The sequence below is a fragment of the Trachypithecus francoisi genome, unplaced genomic scaffold, assembly GCF_009764315.1.
Source record: "Trachypithecus francoisi isolate TF-2019V2 unplaced genomic scaffold, Tfra_2.0 Lachesis_group0, whole genome shotgun sequence".
Lineage (NCBI taxonomy): Eukaryota > Metazoa > Chordata > Mammalia > Primates > Cercopithecidae > Trachypithecus > Trachypithecus francoisi.
This window is the reverse complement of record NW_022681453.1, coordinates 95,959,583-95,978,226: the sequence shown is the minus strand read 5'-3', so window position 1 is coordinate 95,978,226 and position 18,644 is coordinate 95,959,583. Positions and strand designations below refer to the sequence as shown.

The 18,644-nt window shown below is 35.5% G+C and overlaps 1 protein-coding gene across 2 annotated transcripts in view; it reads left to right on the top strand.

The window, feature by feature from the left end:
- EPHA3 (EPH receptor A3) overlaps positions 1-18,644 on the top strand; it is a 372,676-nt gene that overhangs the window by 332,453 nt on the left and 21,579 nt on the right. For both annotated transcript variants that reach the window (XM_033211572.1, XM_033211571.1), the window contains exons 14-15: positions 12,492-12,641; positions 13,748-13,941. In XM_033211572.1, coding sequence (XP_033067463.1) covers positions 12,492-12,641; positions 13,748-13,941 — 344 coding nt within the window. The remainder of the gene's footprint in view (positions 1-12,491; positions 12,642-13,747; positions 13,942-18,644) is intronic.

The following is an 18,644-nucleotide window of genomic DNA, read 5'->3' as shown; positions in this document are numbered from 1 at the left end:
GTGTTTTTTTAAGTGTATCACAAGCTTTCCTTCCTTATGTTGTCAGTAGCGTGCCTGATATGAATGGGTCAGCTAAGACAGTGCTATACACTTTTATGTTTGTTTTTCTTTTTACATAAGGATATTGTGTAGGGAATCAGATTTCTTTTTCCCCCAATACTCACTTCTTGTTATTTCTTCTCATTTCTCACTACTGTGTTATGCAGAAATTACAAATGTTGATATTTTCCATTATACAATATTATTATGCATCATGTAATGCCTGTAAAACTCCACTGTACACTCATGGGATGTTCAGAATGAATAAGGCTGTGAAGTTTCAGTATTATTACGAAAATAGTTTCTATCTTGTGGACCCCTAAAATGCTCTTGGGGGCCCACATAGATGCTTGGATGACACGTTGAAAGCTACTGTTAAGGATACTTTACAGGGACAAAAGCCCCTTAATAACTAAATGAATATTTTTGTCATTATTCACCGGTGTAAACCTACACTATGGCATAGTTTTATGTGCTATAATGTATTTTAAAGAAGTAGCCTTGAAAGCAGAACTGCAGCTGCACACCAAAGCTCCCAAATCATCTTGAAAGTCCATGGACTTCATTGGGATGGATATGATTAGAGCATTTAGATACACAAATTTAAATCATCAAAGAAGTTTTGTGTCTGAAAAAAAAAAAAAAACAGAAAAACGAATTCCTTTCCTTTAGTTTCTCATCATGTGACTTTGAAAGTATAATTATAACATGTTTGTTATATTTTTGCCCTGGGTCTACTAATTTACTTTACTTCATTCTAACAGAATCATGACACTGTTGTAGAACAGTTTGCCCCTGAATGATTTTTCAATCTTTGCTCTTATGAAATTTTATTTTTAACTGGTTAGTATTTTTGCATATATGCATTCATGCATCTATATAGATGAACATTTCTATATTCATATGTTGAAATACATGGAATCCTAAATTCCAATATGGTAATGTTTAATTTTCTGTTTTATACAGGATCAAGTTACTCAAAATACAGACTTTTATCTTATTTAGATGTTGTGTAATCCGTCACTTCAATTCTTCCTATGTCCTTAAGTTCATTTTGGGAGCATAATTACCACATAAACTGAGTTGGAAAATTTGAGAAAACAAATTGAGTTGTCCTTGGCTATATTCCCCATTATTAGATTTGTTTTCTTTTTCATTTCTATTCTGAAGTTGCCTACTTAGTACATACTAACTGGATTTTGTTAGAACATTTTCTTTTACGTAATGATTTATTTCACTTTTTAGATCTGTGACTCTGCCACATTGATGCCAGATATATTCTAGTACAACTTTGTTTTATTTGATTTCATTTTAAGGATAAGACAAAAAAAGAAAAGTGGCCAAGCAAGTGGTTAAAAGCTAAGAGGTTAAATATTTCCTTTCTGGTACCTCCAATCTAAGAACATAAATAACAGAAAACAGGAGGCTTTGTTCTGTAACATTTTCAAGAACTAAAAATCTATGGATATCAAAATTGGTATAATACAAAAGACACATATTAATTTGATAAGTAATATGTCACATGTCACTTATACCTACATGAAAAAGGTAATAACAAAATATCTAATTTGTGTCCTTCATATAGTAAAAGTATTTTAAGCTGTGAACAAAGTCAATGATGAATTTATTGCCTCCCTTCTTATGATTAATATGAATATGCCTGCATGTAGCATCAGAAAATACAACCGTTTATTCAATAACTAGAAAACTCTCAAAGGTTCAGTGATTTCAGTGATTAATGTTGAATCAAAACTTAATGGAAAGTCTAGTACCCATCTATTTCAGAGAGATGAGTAGCATGAACATTTAAACATGTAAAAAACAACTATCCAGATTTATGTGGTGAAAAATTAAAACTATAATTGTGAAGTGGAACACAGGAGCACACAAGTAAAGGCAGGAAAGTAAAATGAAGAATGCAGACAGTCTATGGAGAATACAATTTTATATAGGATGATCAGAGAGATGGTCTGGTAAAATGACACTAGAGCAGAAAATGGGTTTAAAGGAAGGAGCAAATATTGAGGCTAAAGAAACATTAATTTTGCTTTCACTAATTTTCAATTGAATAAAATAATTTTAATAATTGCCCTGATTCCAAGAGGCCCACCTTGCAGGAAGGCAGTTTAAATCATTAGATTAACAATTTAGCTCAGACTAAATGTCAAGCTAACGGTGACTAGTCCTCGTTTCCTATTGGTGATGCATGCTTCTAGTCCCAGCTACTCAGGAGGCTGATGTGGGAGGATCACTCGAGTCCAGGAGGTCAGGGCTGCAGTGAGCCTTGATTACACCATTGCACTTTAGGCTGGGGCAACAGAGTGAGACCTTATCTCAAAACAATTATTGGAATGAATTTAACATTATTCCTATCATCTTAATTGCCAATTGTCAGTATCCTCTGCTACATTTCTACTAATTTACCATTGCTTCTTCAAAAAATTGTGTTCAGAATGCTACAAGTTCAGACTTTGAAATGAATTACTGTAACTTTTTTAAAAATTAGAGATTTTAGGCCAGGTGTGGTGGCTCAAGCCTGTAATCCCAGCACTTTGGGAGGCCGAGACGGGTGGATCATGAGGTCAGGAGATCGAGACCATCCTGGCTAACACGGTGAAACCCCGTCTCTGCTAAAAAAATACAAAAAACTAGCCGGGCGAGGTGGCGGCCGCCTGTAGTCCCAGCTACTCGGGAGGCTGAGGCAGGAGAATGGCGTAAACCCGGGAGGCAGAGCTTGCAGTGAGCTGAGATCTGGCCACTGCACTCCAGCCTTGGGTGACAGAGCGAGACTCTGTCTCAAAAAAAAAAAAAAAAAAAAATTAGAGATATTAAAAATTAGAGATTAAATATATATAAAAAATACACAATTGGACATTTAAAACCTCATCGAACTTTTTAAAAAGCCAGATTCATATTAGGATATATATATGTGTGTGTGTATATATATGTGGATATATGTGTATATATATATATGGACTTATACCCCAATGTTTGCATTATTTTTATTGAAGATAGATATCATACCTCAGATTACTTAGTTTTTATACTGTTTTATGAGAATCTGAAAGTAACATAAGCATTATGAGTTTGTGTTTTATTTCCTGGATAGCCATAGAATAACTTAGAGCATGGAGATTTTCCTGTATTTCAAGAAATGCTTAATCATTTCACATGATGTTGAAAGATCTGAAAAGTTCAAAGAATGAGGTTTTGCTACCTAAAGGATCGTTTATCTCTGATCTCTTGTGGCAATCAACATCTGCTGAAACTATTCTCTCAGTGGCTCTGAGATTTGAACTACTGGGGATAAGACTAGATGCTTCCCTTGGGAGCCTTCTTGGATCACCCTTCACCTTGTTGTCTGCAGTGAATGAATTTTAGTCCCTGACAATAGATAGATGCTAAATCTTTTAGCCAAATAATTTATCTCTATAGTTCCACTTTTAACCTGAGAAGCTAATATTTCTCTCCAGGTTAAATACTCAATTACTTGGGTTTACTCAGATAAACTCTCCAAAGTCCTTTGTCACTCTAAGTATGACCTGACAAAGCTCAAAAACAGGAAATGTGAACTATAACCAGCAAGCCTTTCCTAAATCGGCAGGCAGAGATTTGTACATATAATTAGAGAAACATTTGGTAGCATGTGATATTACGCCTCAATATCCAGAGATTTCAACAATTATACTGCTTTTCTTTAGAAATCAGAACTTGAAGCCCCCTAACCCATTTCAGTTAAGCTCCTGAAAAATTCAGGCTTTTAGCCACATGTCTCGTTGAACTGTCTAAATTCATTGAGCTTAGGGAACGGAATTGCAGAATCTTTCAAGAAGAGGCTTACTGTGTGATTCCTCATCTAACTGCTGTTTCTAGGCAAAGTGGACAAGGTTTTAGACTCTCAACTAATCCTGCAGTGGAGTTTAGCAATTATGTAATGCATTTGTCCAGAGAATCCCTAGCATCTTTACCTGTAGCACTTTATTCATCTCCTTTAACTTTTCTGTAGAATTCTAGAGACATAAATCAAGGTGACACCATGTGGATATGCAATTCAGTCCAAAGTTAGTCTTTCTTTAAGAGTCCAAAATAATTAACACTGAAAATGTCAGCATCCTTGATATTCGTGTAGGTTTAAGATAGAAAGTTGAAAGAGCTACGGTTCATAAGTCAGTAAAGCTGTTAAGCGGTGAGATAAAACTGAACGTAAAGTCAAATTTTATATAGTCCATGACCCTGTTTTTGAATGACAAGACAGCTGTGCAGAGAGGTTAAGAAACTTGACTAAAATTAAATAGGAGGGTCAAAACTGAGCCCAGAAACCAAGACTCCTGATTCTTATTAAACTTCGGAATCCAAATGGAGCAAATGACTAAACTTACCCTGTACCTCCAGTTACTTAGCTATACATAGATGAGAAGTCAGCACACGGAGGAACTGGTGAAGGTTTGGTATTGGAGATATAAGGAGCAAACATTCACTTCTGATTCTGTTAAGTTTGAATTGGAGGTCTTTCTGAAATTGAGGTTTTAGATACACTCCATATGCTGTGATTCTGGGCTTCCTCCAAGCAATTGGAGGCTTTTCTGAAATACATAAATATATCTTGGGAACTTACATGTGGATATAGAGACCAGTAAAAGTAAATGCCTCATTTTAAATGTTTAAATATGGTCAAAAACACATCTTCATAAATAATTTTTATAGTAACTAGCTGTGCTTTTATAATATTCTGAGTGCCTAATGTGGTACATCCTTCTAAAGCATCTACATTTTTAAAATGTCCTTCACATATATAAGCTGGGAAAGCAATTTCTAAACCAGAAAAAAATAATACTTATGCAATACGAGCTTGAATTTGTTGAGGTGGGAGGTGAAAAGGGAAGAGGAATTTTTGTGGTCACAATCAAGAACAGAAATATGCATAAGCTCTGTGATGAATTACTTGTAGGAAACTTAGACTCCTATATATTCAATTTATTTTAGTTTGGTAGTCTCAGAACTACAGCTCCTCAGCTTAAATGCAGCAAGTCTTATTGTAAAGTGTGACTCAATTAAAATTTATTGCCCCAGCTTCTTCTTTTAACTATATTTCAGAACCAAATTGGGCCCTCAAGGACTCTTTTTCAGTGTCTCTCTATGCCAATAACGCTTACGTTTTTGTAGCTGTAGACAGTGTTTGCTCTTGGAGCAAGCACTTGTGTCTTACTAAAATGCTTGTTTACTGATACTTCCATTTAATAAAAAATTGATGCTTAATTTATAAAGTGACTTTGCTTTACTAGCAAAACTTAAATTAACAGGAAGTTATCCTAAAAAAGAAAAAGAAAAGGAAGGAAGGTAGGCAAAAAGAAGAAAGGAGAAAATAAAATAAAACAAAAAATCCAGAAGGGATATTATTACACCATCAAAATCCAAGTATTAGAAGATTGTCTCTGGTGAACTTGACCCCTGCTCTTCTATTAGTAAAGGTAGAGCCTATGACAGGGCTATATAATATCCCTAGAAAGTTGATTTCACTTAGTCTATATAAAATCCCAGATAATTTGTAGACCTCATGTGGTTTCCTTTGCCTTGCTGATTGCACAACATTTAAAGCAGTAGTTCTCAAATGGGGATGATTTTGTTCCCCAGAAGATACTTGGTATCGTCTTGAGGCATTTTTGGCTGTCACAACTGGGGAGATGCTAACGTAATCTAGACGACAGCAGTAGAAGTGCTGCTAGATATCCTACAATGCACCGGACAGCTGTCACAGCAAAGGATGATCTGGGGTGAAAGGTCAACAGTGCCCTTCTAAAGAAACCTTGCCCTACAAGCTTCCCATCATGCGCAAATAATGGGAGTGGGGATCAAATGTTTCTCTCAGGTACTTTCTATTTCTTCCTGTTCATATTGGACTGCAAGTTACATGGGACAATATAGACTACATTACCATTTGTGAACAAATGTGCAACAGACTAGCCATCTGTTATCAGGCCTCCTGGAATGTGGAACTTCAAGCTATCACAAACATAATGCAACAAATCATAAGTCTTGTGTGCCTGTTACAATTTTATTTTCATTTGGTTTCAATTAAACACTTGAAATTACTTACCACCCTCCACCCTAGGCTCTAAATTTAAAACATAGCCACTTTAGTTTTGATGTTCTATTTTCATCTTATTAAGACATCATGGAGTAAAATCATACATAAATGTATACCTCTAGAAGACAAATATATCAGATATTTTAGTCAGTATATAAGTCTTACCCTTGTGTAATTTTTTAAATGTTTTCACAGTTTACTTAGCCTCATTCTACAAAGGGGTAATGTCCATGTGTGTAAACTAAAATTATTCTTTAATTAATTGTAGCTTTAGGTTGGTAAAGTACCTACAACATTAATATTGAAGCAGTTGATGTAGAATGTGTATTGTTTACGGAGTCAAATGAAAATCTTTATAGCATTCTACAAACTCTAAAACATATAATCCATACAACATCTTGTGACATATTTTCATAATTCTATAGATACTCTAAAAAAGTTGATGCTCAGTGAATCTTATATTAACTATCATTGTGGAGTTTCTCAAATGTATTGATATAACAACACTATTAAATAGTAGCATAAGAAAAAAGAGGACATTAGAAAGCAGTAAGATTTAATAAAATAAACTATTATGTTTATATTGGCTCATTCACATTCACATATATTATGAAAAACTAGACTAAACTCATTGTCAACTGAAAATGAACTACATATTTAAAATGCTCAAAATCATCAGAAATCTTTAGTAAAATCTACTTTGCTAAGTCCACAAAATTATAAATCGTATTCTCACTTGACAGAACAGCATGCTCTTTTGCAAGCAATAAAGTGTTGTAAACAGCAGAGGTCGAAAATAAGACATACTTTAAACTGGAGGAATGCAGTGGTGAAGGGGGGCAGGTGGTTATTCCTCTGGACATCCCAGATCAGCCAGGATAGTAAAGCAGTAGAAGGAGGGATCACAGAAGATAGAGTGACCAACTCTTGCTGGAAGACTCTCAAATGTTCACCCAAAGAGTTTACGTTTCACCAAGATGTTCAGATAAGAACTTTACCAGTTACAGAAAGCAAAAAAAAAAAAAAAAAAAAAAAAAAAAAAAAAGCCTCCAAAGAAGAAAGACCATGTCTTTGGGAAGATAGCATATACACAGGGGGAATTCAATGAAGATCACTGAGCATCTATTGAATGCCTAAACTGCACATTTGCCAAGATAACACCTAAAAAAGAAAACTGCTCTCTGTAGTGAATGTGTATTGTTTATGGAGAGCACAGGTTCATGTGAGTTAATACTCTTTATCTTCAGCTTTATAATCTATTCAGTTTTCCATAAGCTTAATAATTTCAAATTATAGTTTGGGTTTACTATTTTTATATGTTGCAGTTGATATAACAGGCACTACTACCACTACTTTTACTAGTGTTGAACACAAAGAGTTTGAAACTACAATGAAGAATTTAAAGAGTTTATGAGAATGTATGCATCTACCTGTTCTTAAATTCCGTAATCATTTTGCTGGTTTGAAATTTCACCTGTAGTTTGATTTTTTTTACTTCAAATTAAATGTGTACCATGTTGGTTTATTATTCTTTTATTTTTAAAGCCAGAGCAACTTGATGTTATTTGCTTGCCATAGAATAAGAGAAGTTTTAACACTTTCTTTTTATCTGATTTAGTATTAATTGCTAAATTTGAATTGTTTTGTAGCTAACAGTGAGCTTTTCCTAGTAGTGTCATTTAATAAATTTGTTACATCAACAGTAAATGTATCAATTAAAGGGAACTGAAAGGAAGGAACGGGCATAACATTTATTGAACACGCTATTAAGGAGCAGACACTTTTTTAGTTGCTTTATATATATGATAAATTCATGACAGATGACAAAATTTTCTAAATAATAATATATAATTCTCAATCATCTTTATTCTCTTCCTGATTCCCTCAATGATGGATGGTGTCATTTGCAATATGGTTAGCTAGAAAAGAGATGAGAATCTTGAATCTGTGATTATTTCATTATTGGAGTTAAACTAATCAGTCTAATAAGCTACCTATTAGCAGATAATGAAAATTCTCTAATGAGAAGACCAAATGTTTCATGAATATTGAATAAATTCTGGGCTAAATAGCTAACTGTTGGCCAGGTGCAATGGCTCACACCTGTAACCCCAGCACTTCGGTAGGTGGAGGCGTGTGGATCACTTGAGGCCGGGAGTTAGAGACCAGCCTGGCCAACATGGCAAAACCTTGTCTCTACTAAAAGTACAAAATTTAGCCAGGCTTGGTGGCACACATCTCTAATCCCAGCCACTAAGGAGCCTGAGGCACAAGAATTGCTTGAGTCTGAGAGGGGGAGGTTGCAGTGAGCTGAGAGAATGCACGGCACCACTGCACTCCAGACCTAACTGTCTATGAACTTCAGCAGTAACAATGAGCAAGGAAACAACACTCATTCACGTTTTCTTCTAAATAAAGAGTTTAAATTAGTCCCACCTCTTGTTTTAGACTGAATTGATTGGATGTCATGTATCAAAATATAAATTAAGAGTTTTCCATTAAAAATAAAAATAAATATGTTTACTTCTAAGTATATAAGCTCAATTAACGGTGACCTGGGATGGAATCTGGACAGCAAGGAAAAGAACTGGTACACCAATTGATTAATAGCAGTATCTGGATAAATTAAGGAAACATTTAAAGCACTGCACCCTGGTTTCATTGTTGAACTGATTGAATGCCACTTACTTTTTGTATGTTTGTAATAACATGTCCAAACTCAAATGAAAAATAAATTAGATTGCCCTACTTCCTCGTGCTTTCCCATAAGGGCAGCAACTGAACCCTTGATATAGTTAAGAGACAAAAAGGAAAAGGAAAGTGTAAATCGAAAACCTGAATGACACAAGTAAAAAGACCATACCTACATTTCCAAAGCTAGCAAATCTTGTAGCAAGACGCCTTTGTCATTTCACAGGTATCTGCTGCACAATGTGGCCATGATACCTTTCCAAGGTGCCACAGTGAGCTAAGGGCCAGAATGTTTTGTTAAAAATTAGTGCAAAGTTAAAGATAGTGTGTAGGTCACCTGATCAGCAAGTATGCTACATTGAAAGGTTTAAGTTGTCATTCTAACAGTAATGTGTGTGTGTGTGTTTGTGTGTGTGTGCAGGCTACAACAATTACAAAACACAACCAGAAGAGCAGAATTGAAAATTTAAGTTTTTCTTATTAAGATAATTTACTATACCTTTTTCCAAACATATATCCCTTTTGTGTAAGTTTTAAACATTTTAATAAGATTTACACAGGTGTAAGCAAATAGACCATATCTAGTTGGAAAATATTCTGGAAATAATTTGGTTGAATCTATAACCATGTACTGCATTAGAGAACATACTGTACAAGTCCCAGGCAAGTTAAGAGATTTAGGTGAGTGAAGCTTTCCTTGAAGATATGATCATGCGACACAGCAGAAACCTCTCCAACGTTATTGTGTCTGCATTTAGAACAGCGCAAAAGAGGATTCTCCTTCCAAGTTTAAACAGAAACATGGCTCTGTTCTTCCTAAAAAAGATCACCTTTCAGTATATCACTATTTTAAGAAATTCTATTAATCTCAACGCTCTTCTCTCTGGAAAATGGTGAAGAAACACTTAAAATGAAACAACTCTTCTGTGTTTCTTTTTAACCCTGATTGAATTAAACCAAATAAATATACTTCTCTTTCATGACTGTCAGCAACCTGTTGTTTTTTTTTTCTTATGACTCTATTTTAGTTTCAACTAGAGACCTCGGTAAGGCAACAAATATCTGGGCCTAAGATTTTCTAAATAGGTACAAAGTTTTCAGCGTAGAAAAGGCCTTTTTTTCCTTTTTTTCCCCCTCTTTTTAGTGCCATTTAAGTACACTTTACACTTTCAGTATTACTGAAAGTATACTGAAACGATCCTTTCAGTATAAGTATACCTATATACTTCCAGTAATACTCAAAGTATCCTTTCAGTAATACTGAAAACATACTTATATGCTTTCAGTAATTTGGTTCTGGAAAAAGAGAAGTTGCAAAGGCGGTTAGGAAAATAACAAGTGTCTATAACAGAGATAAGATATTTAATTGAGGTTTTTAGGATACTGTATCCCCCTTGTCCTATGAATACAGCTTTGTTTGACTTTTGTTAATTCTCTGGGTTCTTAAGAAGGAGAAAGTAGGCCCAATGATTCCATTTGGTATCCTGAGTAGATTTTGTTCAATGCCACATGTATAAGTCTGCTTTTGTCAATATCAGGGGGTAGTATTTGAAATTTTGAATTATGAAAACATAAACTTGGTCTAGGCATATGTAGATGAGTGCTTTGGGGGTTTTAGTGCACTTCGCACACTGTAGTTTATCTCCCTAACTTCCAAGGCTGTCTTTTCTCTGGCTCTGGTCTCTCTAATTTGTTTTGTTTTACTTCATCAATAGAAACTGTCAACTATTCTTCACCTGATAACCTCTTAGGAAAGTTGTGTTCACTATGTGTCTTTGCATGCTTATTCTTCCTGCTGTTGGTGCTTTTCCATTTCCTCAATTCTCTGCACAGTCTCATGCATTCTTCATGACTGTGTAAGCTCTACCTTTTCAAAGAGCTTCTGGCAGTAGTCTCCCTGAGCAGCTCACTTGTGCCAAAACAGCAAGGAGAAGTGCTCAGTTTTACTGAGTTAGTTCCAATCTTAGCACTCTCCTAGCCAGGATAAAGTTTCCCAAGTGCATCTGTGATTAAATAAAAATTGGACATTTTAGCTTCCTCTTCCATTATATTTCTTCACACCGGAAACTGTTTTTCTAGAACATAGAGTTTTCTCCTCTGTGCTTTGATTTATGCCATTTGCTCAGAATATGAGAGTATTGAGCTAACATTTATTGAGTCCTTACTGTGTCCAAGGAAGAAACCTAAAGATTTTACTGCAATTTGTCATTTAGTCCCACAACAATGCTATGAACCAGGACTATTACATTCTCAGTAACAGATGAGGACATTCCAGCATAACAAGGCTTAGAAACTTGTCTCCTAAGTTGCTAATCCATTTGTGTAAAGCACTGTATTGCCCCCTAGAGCATCACTTCAAATCCAGTGGCATGCTATGAGGCCCAGTAGATATCGGTCATATTTTGATGAACATGGCTTAAGATTTTGATGATGTGAGTTCTTTGAAATATCCGTCCCTTTTTTCTTATATCAAATATTGTACTCATCTTTCAAGTGACTTCACTTGAAATTGAGGTCACTTAATTCATAAGTGACCTCCTCAGTTTCTCTAGTGAGAATCTTGGTGCCACGTTCCACATCCACAGTGGCTTTTACTACTGTCTTACTAATCAGGGTAAGGTCCATGGACCAGCATCACATGGAGTTTGTTTGAAATGCAGACACTGACTACACACTCAACCTCCTGAATCAAAATGTTCATTTTACTGGGAGTAAGCTGTATATGATTTATATGCATTATAAAGTTTGAAAAGCAGTGTGCTAGATACCTATTTCATTCTGTATTTAGTTTTTCGCAGTAACTCGTTATTACTCCTGTTTGCCTGACACTTCCCAAACAAAAGAGCCAATATGTTATTTATCATTGTTTCACCCAAAATAACTACCATAATACTTCCTATATGGTTGACAATCCGTACATCTTTATTAAATGTATTTATTGAACTAAGAGCAAATTCCGTAGACATTACACTTTTATGTCTCCCATAACTCATAAAAGCAATATTATTCTCCTCTAAATTATACATTCTGGTAATGTAATTATTATGTCTAATTTATATGGTGCTTGCCTACTATCCAGAAGACACTTCAATGATTAATGATGAAATGAAGCACGCAGTAAATTAATCAAGATGATTATTATATTGAAGAGAGTTTTAAAAAATATTTTATTTTTAGTTTATTTAGGTAACAAACACCTGTAAGCACTTATGTGCTAGGGAGCGGTCTAAGTTCTTTACAAATATGGACTTAACTCACATACTGAACTTCGATTGCTTGGTCAAGCATAAATCTGGGTTAAATCAATGAAGGTTGATTTGTGATACCTCTTTTAATTCTAATATATGTCATATCACATCTACTTCAGGTTGTTTTGTTGCAGATGATTAATTTACATGCCATAGTTGATATAAAATGTCAATATTTAAGCAATTTTCTTTTTTATATATAATTTCAAAATCCTTCCAAATTATTTGGAAGTAAAATTTACTGTAAATGGTATGCTACTTCTGGTTGGTATTAAAATAGAATAACATCAGAATGTTTAACAGGAATGCATATTCCATTTCAGAACAGAAATACTATGAGAAATTCTGTCAGGTTTCAGACTATGTTATGTATATTATGTATGTTCTATGCATTGCTCATTTATGTAGACATGATTTTATATTCAAAGGGAGGGAAGATCCCAATCAGGTGGACATCACCAGAAGCTATAGCCTACCGCAAGTTCACGTCAGCCAGCGATGTGTGGAGTTACGGGATTGTTCTCTGGGAGGTGATGTCTTATGGAGAGAGACCATACTGGGAGATGTCCAATCAGGATGTAAGTATTTGTGGTCTATGAGTTATGAGTTCAGATGAAAAGATCAAGCTGTGCAAGGAAGTGGAATATAGTGAAACCGGGTGGCTCCTGGTTTGTAACATTGAAATAAAATATTTAGCAGCAATGAAACTGTTTCCAAGTCTCGCAAGGATATTAACTATTCTTACAGATTTACATATTTCCCTTAAGCAAGGGTTTAGAAAAAAGACGAAAGAAACATTTGTAGTGAAAATGTAATGAAATAAGTGACCTAGGGCCGGGCGCGGTGGCTCAAGCCTGTAATCCCAGCACTTTGGGAGGCCGAGACGGGCAGATCACGAGGTCAGGAGACCGAGACCATCCTGGCTAACACGGTGAAACCCCATCTCTACTAAAAATACAAAAAAAAACTAGCCGGGCGAGGTGGCGGGCGCCTGTAGTCCCAGCTACTCGGGAGGCTGAGGCAGGAGAATGGCGTAAACCCGGGAGGCGGAGCTTGCAGTGAGCTGAGATCCGGCCACTGCACTCCAGTCCGGGCGACAGAGCGAGACTCCACCTCAAAAAAAAAAAAAAAAAAAAAAAAAAAAGTGACCTGTAAGATAATCTCTAGATTCTAATACACGTTGAAGTTTGAAAGTCACTGCTTTACACCATTGAAAAGTACTAATGAACTAATAGTTACTTAATTTTACGGCACTTAGGATTTTACAAAAAAAAATTACTATGATTTGAAAGGGACCATTTGACCTGCAGTATAACTAAAACCTGTATACTAATTTTGTCCATATTCATTCATATATGTTTTTCATAGAGAACTATATAACTAAATAATAATTTCTTTATAACACCAAATTTCCTCTATCATTTAACATTTCTTTTTATTTTAACCTGCAAAGGATCTTTATATACTCTCCTTTCCTACATTTATGTTCTTCCAATCTTCGTTTATATAATATTTTAGGCATACATAATTTCTTATTTATTTGATCAGTTGTTATCCTTTTAGGCAACTGAAAATGAGAAGTTTTCCCACTTACCTTTAAAATAACCATATTTGTGAGCCCTGTCCATGACAACGTAAAGTAAGTGACACTTCCTGGTTCCTGAAAACTTTGCTTCTCACACAGGTAATTAAAGCTGTAGATGAGGGCTATCGACTGCCACCCCCCATGGACTGCCCAGCTGCGTTGTATCAGCTGATGCTGGACTGCTGGCAGAAAGACAGGAACAACAGACCGAAGTTTGAGCAGATTGTTAGCATTCTGGACAAGCTTATTCGGAATCCCGGCAGCCTGAAGATCATCACCAGTGCGGCAGCAAGGTGACACATTCAATTTGGTATCCTGCATTCACTCTGAAATTTGTGTTTGCTATCTCCAAGACGTTTTTAGCCCACCCCACAAATGCATTATTTGAAACTTGTATTCCACAATATTAGAGAGATGTATTTCCCCTTTCTTTTTTAATCTTTAGAACTAATTCTCCTGCTCCTTAATAGGAATGATGAAATTCTGAGATATGTTTTAACATGTATCTTGACTCTACCTTCGGGCTTGTTTAAGTCTTTGGGAAATAGGAATACTGGTGGGGTGCAGTGGCTCATGCCTGTAATCCAAGCACTTTGATGGATCACTTGAGGTCAGGAGTTCGAGACCAGCCTGGCAACATAATGAAATGCTGTTCCTACTAAAACCACAAAAATTAGCCTGGTGTGGTGGTGGGAACCTGTAATCCTAGCTACTTGGGAGGCTGAGGCTGGAGAATCTGTGAACCTGGAAGGCAGAGGTTGCAGTGACCTGATATCATGCCGCTGCTCTCCAGCCCAGTCAACAGAGTGAGACTCTGTCTCTAAATAAATAAAATAAATAAATATACTGATCACATACTTCTTTTCACCCTTCATGACTAAAGTAGTCCTGATTCATCTTGCATTTGAAATAATGAAAAAGAAATTATCCAAAATATTGCACTGACTAGCAACATGCAAGTTTTCCCCAATTAATTAAACAAATGTTTGTTTAATCCATATTGCATACCAATTACTTTGCTAGACACCATTGAATATAAAACTAAGAGAAAGATAAAGCCAGTGCCCCTGGACAACACCACAAATGTTAATACTCTACAGCTATAATGCAATCTTGGATGCACAAAGTCTATTTAATTTTATGCATATTCCTCTAGGTTAAGAACCACTGAGTTCTCTCAGTGTTTAGAAGAATGTAAATTAAAGTGTATCTACAAAGTACAGTGGAAGAAAGAAGGAAAAAGAGATGAATTTTGTCAGAGGCCATATAAGAAGAAAATAAATATTAATGTATTTGGTACCTCTCAGAGTAATTAAAGGCAAAGATATCTTGTCTAATAATTTTGATTCTCATTACACGCATATGAAAAAATGTTCTTTTACATTTTGATAATGCATTCTCCTACAGACTTTTAATTTTTCTTTCTGATTTGTCATGTAAGTTAGTACATATTTTATACTTTTAAAACATTCCTCTTGACAACTAGAGAGAGAAGCATTTCAGACCTATTTGGGACCTCTAGCGATATGCCTACTCAATGGCTTGGACTTGTTAGTTCAATAATATCTTGATTGGTACAATGGAGTTTTATCAGTAATGATGACTTGTAGGTTATTCTACCTTCTTTGCATAACCAGTTGCTTCTCAATATTGAGTCTCAATTGTGCCAGTTTTAGGTCTCAATAATACTATCCTGACCTGTTGTTTCCATTACTACAAAGCTTACTGACTAAAGCTGGCATTCAATGCATGCGAAATTCCTTGGTTTTTGCCTGAAGTTATCTGTTTGAAGATCAATCAGGGTGTGTGTGTGTGTGTGTGTGTGTGAGTGAAGATGTAAGTACATTACAAGTTTGATTAACCATGCCTCAGTATCATATTTTTGTTAAAAAATCAATCATATTTAATACTATATTTTAAGATGTCAAAAATCAATGTCCCTGAAATCCACAGGGAATAAAACAGCAAAATTTTAACATATAAACTTTTTTTATCCATTCTCCTGTCAGTGGGTACCTATGTTGATTCCATATCTTGGCTATTGTGAATAATGCTGCAATGAACATGGGAATATAGATACCTCTTTGAAATACTGACTTCATTTCCTTTGGCGATATACCCAGAGTGGGATTGTTGGATCATATGGTGATTCTATTTTTAGTTTTTTGTGGAACCTTCATACTTTTTTTCCGTATGGCTGTCCCAATTTACATTTCCTTACTTGCCAATGTTCCCTTTCTCCACATCTTCACTAACAGTTGTTATCTTTGGACTTTTTGATAATAGCCGTCCTAACAAGTATGAGGTGATAGATCATTGTGATTTTGATTTTCATTTCTCTAATGATTAGCAATGTTGACCACCTTTACATAAACCTGTTGGCCATTTGTCTTCCTCAGAAAAAAATGTCAATTCAGGTCCTTTGCCCATTTTTAATAGGGGTATTATTATTTTTGCTATCAAGTTATATGAGTTCCTTATATATATTGGATATTAGCCATCTATGAGATATATTGATTGTAAACATTTTCTCTTCTTCTGTGGATTGCCTTTCATTTTCTTGTTTTCTTTACTGTGCAGAAAATTTTTAGTTTGATATAATCCTCCCTGTTTAATTTGGCTTTGGTTCCTATGATTTTGGTGTCATCTCTACAAAACTGTTGCTAAGACCAGTGTCACAGAGCTTTCTTCCTGTGTTTGCTTCTAAAAGGTTTACAGTATTAGGTCTTCAGTTTACCCATTTTGTGTTAATTATATTGAGTGCACATGACGCAGTTTTTACATAATAGTTGAAAAAGTTAAGTAGGAGAATCATAAACAAGATCTTAATATCAGTATATAAGAATCATAGATTATTTATTGAAAATAACACTTAAGAATCACTACGACTGAATCTAGTAATAAGTCCTTAAATAAAACTACCCATAACTTATTGCATAAGGATAAATCTGTATCCCAAACTTCACAGAGACTGTGTAGACTCTTAGAAATTCACCTGACAGTTTAACAACTAACAGGATGACAAACCTGTCCTTCCCTGGGCCATGTGGTCCTCATTTTGTACTCTGAAGCCATTTATTGTGATCTTTACAGCATAGATAGTAATCACAGGAAAAAAAAAAAAAAGGCTTTACCTATCATAAAAACAATCAAACCATTTTCAAAGCGAACTCATGTCATGTAATGTAATGTAATGTAGGGATATCTAATACCAGTTTCGTAGAGAAAAGTAGTCTTACTATCAGATCATAATATGGGAGGCAATGTCCTAGCATCCAAATTTTAACATACTTTCATAATTCACTTTTCCACTCTTATTGAAATATATCAAGTACTTTTTCCTTACATATTTTTCTTTAATACATGAACAAGTTTGATGTATTTTGTCATAAAACATAATTTTAGGAAAAAATCAATATTTTCTATGAAAAGACAACCATCTTAATGTACAGCATATAAACATTTGGGCAATTACATTTATATTTTTACTTATTACCATCAAAATGCACAATGGGTTAGATTTTGTCATAATGCATTTATTATTGACAACCTCACAGTACTATATGCAACTATGTCGAGAATGTTTTTTCTCTTTAGAAAATTTGCTTTCCTCCTTTTGACAATGATTATTTCATCCTTTTCATAGCTGATTAAAATGACCCACCTCTGTAATTTTTAGTGATGTCCCTGCCAAATGCTTTATTGAGAAAATAAGCCATTAGATGGGAACTTCCCACAGCAAAACAGAAATGTATTGGCACCTGCACCTACCCATAGTGTCCTTCTTTCCTCTAATTATAAAAGGAAGTGTCCCTCTATTTGTCAGAGGCTAATCCTCTACTCTGCCTCTCTCCCTGTCTCTCCCTCTCTCTCTTCTACATATCCGGGCTCTTTCTTTGTGTAGGATCATTGCCACAAACGTATGTTCTATTATATTCTTTCTCGCTATCTTATTCTTATCACCAGGGAAACCTATTACACATACAACTATCCAGGTCTATCCCAAGAATCTCCAGGAAAAGAGAATGGAGTTTGGATATTTTATAAAAACTTCAGGTGATTTTTCTCTCATCTGGAAAATTTAGGCGATATTGCTTGTCAATATTACCCCTGCTGGCCCCACATCTCTGCCAACTACTTCCCTGCTTCTCTAACAGTCTTCACAGCCAAACTTCTCAAATAATGGATTCACAGACATGAAGTCAATATTCTGAAAATTTATCAGTTTTCTCCCCCAGCCTGATCCTTCCACTGCTTAATTAACTGCATATACAAGCAGCTACCCATTCACCTAACCAGGAATTGGAGCAACTCTTGGTACCTCTTTCTTGCCCTCCGCACTGTGATCATGTGGATCAATGAGATCTACCTCTACCCCTTTTCACTGAAAACATTTTCCTCATGGCTGTTTCATCTTCTGACCTGGACCACTGCAATAGGCTCCTAACTTGTCCCCTGCTTTGATTGCTGTCAAACTCCAAACATTTTTTTGCACAGCCTCCAGAATCTTCTTATCAAAACATTTATGATATAGTTTCAGTCACTTGTTTATAATCAATATTGAATTCATGTTACACTTATAAAAAAATCTAGTCTCCTTTTGATTGTTTAAAAAGCCCTGCTGGCTGAGTGGAGTGGCTCGAAACTGCAACACCAGCTACACAGGAGACTGAGGCTGGAGGACAACTTGTGGCTAGGAGTTGGAGACCAGTCTGGGTGTCTCCAACACCAGACTGGTCTCCAGACTGGGTGCAAGACCCCTGTCTGTACAATTTTTTTTTAAATGGGCCAGGCATAGTGGTGTTTGCCAATGATCCTAGCTACTCAGGAGGCTGTAGCAGAAGGATTGCTTAAGCCCAGGAGTTTGAGGTTACAGTGAACAATGATAGCAACACTGCACTCAGCCTGGGTGACAGAGCAAGATCCTGCCTCTTGAAAAAATGTATAAATTAATTAAAAAGAAAACTTTGAAAAGTCTTGCTTCTCCAGTGTTATG